At 35.1% G+C, this 6,962-nt stretch overlaps 1 protein-coding gene across 1 annotated transcript in view; it reads left to right on the top strand.

Moving 5' to 3' along the window:
* Positions 1 to 4,675, top strand: part of LOC145270193 (NAD(+) hydrolase sarm1-like) — a 15,341-nt gene extending 10,666 nt beyond the window's left edge. Inside the window, exons 4-7 of the mRNA XM_080125823.1 lie at positions 44 to 176; positions 1,787 to 1,976; positions 3,331 to 3,452; positions 4,335 to 4,675. Coding sequence (XP_079981949.1) covers positions 44 to 176; positions 1,787 to 1,976; positions 3,331 to 3,452; positions 4,335 to 4,527 — 638 coding nt within the window. The 3' untranslated portion in view covers positions 4,528 to 4,675. The remainder of the gene's footprint in view (positions 1 to 43; positions 177 to 1,786; positions 1,977 to 3,330; positions 3,453 to 4,334) is intronic.
* The last annotated feature ends 2,287 nt before the right edge of the window (positions 4,676 to 6,962 follow it).

Consider the following 6,962-nt stretch of genomic DNA (forward strand, 5'->3'; position numbering starts at 1 on the left):
AAATTTCCTTTTTTTTTATAAATGCGTCATTTCTCTTCCGCAGTGCTAGCCTTCCCACAGAGCGGCATGTGTTCCCTGATGGATGATAACGGCAGTGGTGGTGGTGACGCACGACGAATAAAAAAAATAGATGTTTTTATCAGCTACAGACGATCAAATGGTTCTCAGTTAGCAAGGTACACTGTCACACTCCTTTTCGTCCATTGTTACGTGCTTTATTAAATCGAAAAAAAAAAAAGATAAATGTACAAAATGTTTAACGATTTTTTCTGTCCTCGGTCCGTGGAGGAGAGAAAGCCTTCTAGACTGAGGCAAATTTTATTTTTGTTTCTATCCAGAGTGCCCCATTTTTTGTGGAGTTGGATTTTCGCCACATTAAAAACCAACCTTGTGGCTAACTTTGCCCTCGTGGGGAGGCAAGGCAAGTGAATAAGAACATTTACAGATAAACACATTTTGTTCATGCGAATATAACAAGAACCCTTCTATTAAGTTTACAATGTTTTAAGCTACAAGGGGAAGTAACTCTTAAAATCAAATTTTGTTTTTAATTCAATTTTTACCTAAACACTAACAGATAATAAAAAAAAATCATGATTTTTATAGAATACTAGCCTTCAAATGGCAGATGTCAAAATTTGAAGCCAATCTTATTAGACAAATTACAGTTATTTCACTGTGTTAGTCATTTCTGTCTTTATGTTGATTTGTAGGCCAATCTTCTTGATTGTTTGAGAGAAGCTATCAACTATCCTTTGCAACTGAGTTTGGTTTTGGTCTTGGCCTTCAGTCTTGCAAGGTTGAACAGTTTCTCGTTGGAACATGTGCGGATGAAAACACCTTCTTCGATGTTTTTATAAATCTGATATGGATGAGATGGATAGACAATTGGACAGATGGATGGAGAGATAGATGGATGGATGGATGGATAGATAGGTAGACGGATGGATGGATGGTTTAGGCACAGATAAAGAGGGGGGGAAATTATTGATAGTGTTTTCAGCTAGACGAGCGTTTTTCGTGAAATTTGGTGAGGGGGGCCATAGATCGGAGTTCAGACGAACACTTGCAATGAAAATAAGGATAAAGCAGAGACAGGCTCACAACGTCTCTTCTGTGGGAAAGAGGCTGCAGAAAAGAGAAAAGGGCATTCCCCACTAGGTTACGAAGTCTATTTTGAGCTCTGTCAAAAGGCAGGATAAGTAAGGTCTTTCTAGCAGCTCCTGCCCAGATGTGACAGCAGTACTCCGTCCTTGAACGTACTTGGCTTTTATACAGGTAGAGAATTGCATCAGCAGTAAGATATTTGCTGGAGCAGTAGAAGGATCCCATGATTTTGTCAGCAACATTGGCAACAGATTTGATGCATGTGTTCCACCTTTCTGCACCTGCATCTCTCTCAACTCCTTGTTTCCCACGAATCTATTGTTTACTTTGCTGGATAGATAGACAATTAGATAGATAGACAATTAGATAGATAGACAATTAGATAGATAGATAAGTAGGTAGATAGACAATTAGATAGATAGATAAGTAGGTAGATAGACAATTAGATAGATAGATAAGTAGGTAGATAGACAATTAGATAGACAATTGGATAGATAGACAATTAGATAGATAGACCAATAACTGAATTACTTTGTCTCTCCCGACGATTACATAATACCATTAACTTATCGTACACTCATTAACCCTTACCCTCGAGTGGGCTATGGGTCTTGATAAGCAGGGACTCCTTTGTAAAAAAAAATAAAAATATTTTTTTTATCTTTTTATCTTTGTGTAGTTTACTCAAAGTACATCTCCAGTTGCGTGGCTTTTCCGTATTCCTTGACATTGAGCGGTTGCGTGCGGGCAAGTTTGATGTCGGCTTACTGAAGAGCGTGCAGAAGGCACGAAACTTTATTTTGGTTCTCACACCGCAGGCACTGGACCGTTGCGTTGATGATAATGATCGCAAAGATTGGGTACACAAGGTAAGACAACGTTTGCGCAGTTTTTTTTTGTTGTTTGTTATGGTTGTTATTATTATTTGGAGGAAGGGAATGATTAGGTATTCACGAAATTATTATTAGCAATTGTTGATCAAAATATTTTTTCAGAGGATTGCGCATTAAGAAAAAAACAAACAAAAAAAAAACAAGTGAAGCATGCGTGGTCCCCCGTGAGTGCACAGTGAACGAGGCATAAAAAAAATGACTAAGTTCAGAATTCTCCCCCCCCCCCGATTTAGCCCCAAAAGTCCCCAGGGGACGTCAAATCCTGGTGAAAATGATCAAACGGTGCAGTTTTAGGCTTTAACATATGTAAATTTGAGTTCTGCATCATGCAAAAAAAAAAGAAATGACAAGTCCATCATTTTGCCCCACTCCCCAAGGCCTTAACATATGTAAATTTTAGTTCAACACCATGCAAAACTGCTAAATAGACATATGCAGAAAATTCACCTTTATCCGTCGTTTCGTTCGTCCATCCACATTTTTCTCATTAAATACGCCTTGGAATTTTTTGAAATTTTGCACAAACATTAAACATGATATGAGTTAAAAAAAAAAGTAACAAAACGAATTTTTCGGGAAAACTCCAGTTGTCCCCCTAGGGGTGCCTTTCTTACACTTTTGTGCTTATAAAAAAAAAATGATGCCTTGGATTTTATAAAACTTTCTGAAAAGTTGTAACTAACTGATTTCTATATAATTTTGTTTGTCTATACTTCGCAATAACTCTTGGGTGTGCCCCAGGGGCTCTTTTAGGGCTAATAAAAACACTCCATTTTTGGGACTATTTTACCATATTTGTCCAAAATTGTTTTCTGTATGTCTATTTAGCAGATTTTTTTTTTTCGGATATTTTCGAAAGTCATCACTTTTCAATTGACTAGCCTTAATTTAAAGCTTTGCCACTTCTGGTTTACGATGGACGCAACAGCATTTTTTTTCACGCTCTTTTCCTCCTTCATGGTACGGGTTCACGCCTACCTGCCTACTACCACTTTTTGTGTTCTGTTTTTACTTAGCACACACCTCCAAACACCCGGGCACTCAGGCTAGTCTATTATATAAAGGAAAGTCGTCTCTGTGTGTTTTTGCACGTCTCGCTAAAACTTTTGAAATCCAAATTAATGATTTTATGAATATTTGCTGTACGTGAATTTAGGACGCTGAAAGCATACACAATTTTTTCTTTTATTAGATGTGTTCCAACGCATCAACGTTTCTTATGGCTCGGGCAACACCGGGTACCCCTGCTAGTGTTCTCTAAATGTAAATCTGTTTCATTTAGCACAAACTCTAATTGTATATAATAATTTTCTTTTTTTCATCAAAACAGGAAATTGCAGCAGCTCTAGAGCATAAATGCAATATAATTCCAATAATGGATAATTTTGACTGGCCTCCCAGTGAAAAACTTCCGGAAGACATCCGTTCAATTACCTTCTTTAATGGAGTCAGGTGAGTTGTTCTTATGTCCGGTATGTATGTATGTATGTGTATAGAGTGGCTAGTCTCCCTGAAGGATTAAAAACAAGACCTTCCAAAGAGCGAATGAACCCTTTTTGGGGGTCAACGGCCAACTAGCACGGTGTGTGTTTGTGTGTATGTATGTGTGTGTTGGGGTTGAGAGGGCCCTGTAAGCCGTGGTGAAGGCAAGCTTTCTAGGAGAAGCAAATCTCTGATTTAAAAAACCATAAAGCAGGAGACCAGTACTCGCATTAAGCTGGTCTGCAGTTTAACTTGTTTCTGGATCTCAACATTTTGAACCAAGAGAGAGACTTAGCTGTCGTACAAAGCTAAGACTTTGTAACATCATCTGTGTATAGATACAGGCATTTGTCTATTAAAATGGTCCTGTGGTGATGGAAGTCATTTTTGGGCTCATGGACTTTAAGTGTCTGACAGACAATTTTATATATATATATATATATATATATATATATATATATATACACTCATTAAAAATGTAGACCATTTATCAACACCAACTGAAATGGTTTGAAAGATTCCTAGGGGCTGCTTAAGAAGGATCTTTCACATTAACCCATATCCTCAAGTGGCCTCTGGGCCTTGATAAAAACCAATACTACAACACAACCCCATTGATTACTGTACACACAATAACCCTTATCCCCGAGTTGCTTCTGGGTCTTGACAAATGGCGATTTCCATGTAAAATATTTTTTTTTTTAAATCTCATCTTGCATAAACTGAAACGTTGTACAATGCCAATCAAGATGAGAACGTTAGTCCAAAAAATCCTCATCTCAAAAATTCATAAAATCTGGTCAACTTGTTTCCAATTTTGATTTCATTTTTTTCTCCGTTATCTTTTTCCAGGTGGATCCATGACTATCAGGACGCCTGCGTCGACAAAGTGGAACGTTTTCTCAGAGGCGACGTCAACAGTCGGAAGGGTCAGCTCCAGAGCATGAGCAACCAGGGGTCACTCGACGACCCCATTATGGCGCAGTTCAAATGGAGCAGCAGCAGCAACGAGAATGGATCGCCCTCAAAAAACTCTCCGAGTTAGCGAGAGGCCAACGAGCCGAGACGACTTCCAGGATGAGATTGCGGCTGGCTGTGTGTGCGTGTCTGCCCGTGTATACTTGAGTGTGTGTGTAATTTGATTTCTATAAACGATACATAAAAACAAAATAAGGCAAAAAAAAGTAAAGAGAATGGAGTTGGGAGGGAAAGGGGGTTCGAGGCTAACAACATCTTCGTTTGTGTCTGGGCTTTTTTTCTGTTCTTTTCCTCTTGGAAAATATTCTTGAAAGTTTTTTTTTGTTTTTGTCGAGAAAAGTGAAATCTCCAATAGTCCGACAACAATATATACAGGCCTTTCATTTTTTAAAAAAAATACTCAAAAATTTTTTTTTTTAAATACTCCAATATTTTCTTTTAATTATTATTGATAGTACATTTTTTTTTGTAGTTATCAATAAAATTTCACAAGCATGTCCAAGACAATACCAAATAATGGCCTGGCATCGCATCAACCTCAAAGCAAAAATAGTGTCCATTTTTGTCATTGGTAAAAAAAAGAAAAAATAATGAAGGGGAGGGGGAGTTAAAAAAAGTCACAATTTATTTTAAAACCGTAACAAAATTTATCGGCATTGTATGGCCATACGATAATAATTTACATGGAATCTCACGTCATCAGATATACGTCAAAATATTTGAAGAAGAAGTGAAAGAGGGAATGTTCTGCCTTCCAAACCTTCACCTACGACAACCCAATTGTATTTCTTCTTCTATACAAGTTTAGAAATATTCAAAGATAAAACTTACAAAATTCTTTAAATATACATATATTATCCATTAATTTTTTAAGCTCAATGTAACTACAGAGCATATGACAAATAAATGACAAAGGCCTATATGCCAAATTTCACGATGTTGACCATCTTACAATTTATTTATGGACAACTTGAAATTTGAAATATAGGCCTTTGTCATTTATTTGTCGTATGCTCTGTAGTTACATTGAGCTTTAAGAATTAAAGGATTGATATAAATAAAAGGTGAAATATAATTGAAAAAACATCTCCACAGAAATATATAAAGTTTTTATTATTCTTTATTTAGCTGCTAGTCTAGCCACACTGGTGGGCTGTGATACAGTGAAACAGTACTGCATGTAGATGACATATATATATATATATATATATTTATTCCAGGTAGAAACAATCTCACGCAATGCCTCTTCTTATCTAAAACTTATTGTCAGCTTACACTCTTAGGTGCTTGTGTAGATTGGTGAACTTTTAAATCAACTCATTTCAAGTGAAATCATTAGTATACATTCCCGCCAAAAATGATTCAGTAGAAAAATAATTACAAACAAAAAAACATTATTTATCAAATTATTGAGTTCTATCGTATGTTTTAATGTAGAAGAGTTGTGCAACCAATTCAGTTTGACAAACTGATTTATCTCTCTTGACTTAAATTAAGGGTTTGCTATTTTTAAACAATGAATATATGAACGCAATTGTGAATTATTTATTTTTGCTTAACATGCATCTAGCACATCTTCTACAAGATCATTTTTCGTAATTTTTTTTAGAATTTATGCTAATTATGATGGGAGACGGAAATATGTAATAATGTCTACAGGTAAATAAATTCTCTTAGATGCCAGAGCATATAGTTATCACCTTTACTTTTAGGGAGAGATGGGGGGGGGTTTAGAGTATGAAATAACCAGATTCACACACACTTTTTTTTAAAGAACAAGGGAGGCAACTCTTGGAGATAAAAGAGCGCTTTTTTCCCTTTTTTTATTTAAATTTTAAATGATGTTATGAATAAAGACTTTTTTTCCTCCCTCTCCTTAACCCTTGCCAGGCTATTTAAGCTAAAAAAAAAAAATTTTAATTAATTACAAAGAATTTTTGTCTTTTAAAATATGAGATCCTCACATCCAGGAAAAAAAAAGAATCTTGAAGAGGGGAAAAAATAATTTAAGAATTGAATTAAAATAAAAAATACCCCAAAAAGATGCTAAATTTTGAACAGCTTTTGCAGTGTAAAATAAAATAACATTAAATTTAAAAAATCGATCAAAAAAACTGGTTTTGTTTGTTTTATTTATTTTTCTTTTCGTTTTTTTTTAATCATAAAAAATAGTTATCTTTTACATTCAAGTGGTAATATGTCTTGTTTGGAAAAAAAAAGTTTGGATTTAGAATTCAACCAATTTAATAAAAAACATCTGATGTATCTACCAGTCATGAAACAAAAATGTCATATTCCAAAAATCACATAAATTGATGAAGTGGTTTCAGTTTTATAAAAAAAAATTATTTTTAAGCACTTAATAGGTTAGTTTTTGTGTTACGGCATATCAACCCTTTTCAGGTTATTTAATGCTGAATCCAGTGATTTTGAAGAACAATTTCTTAATAGAATATATTTGTTTTTTTTTTCAAGTTGGTTTCTATTTAACCCATAGTTGGG

Source organism: Euprymna scolopes, chromosome 46 (assembly GCF_053919585.1).
Source record: "Euprymna scolopes isolate OS-2025 chromosome 46, ASM5391958v1, whole genome shotgun sequence".
NCBI lineage: Eukaryota > Metazoa > Mollusca > Cephalopoda > Sepiida > Sepiolidae > Euprymna > Euprymna scolopes.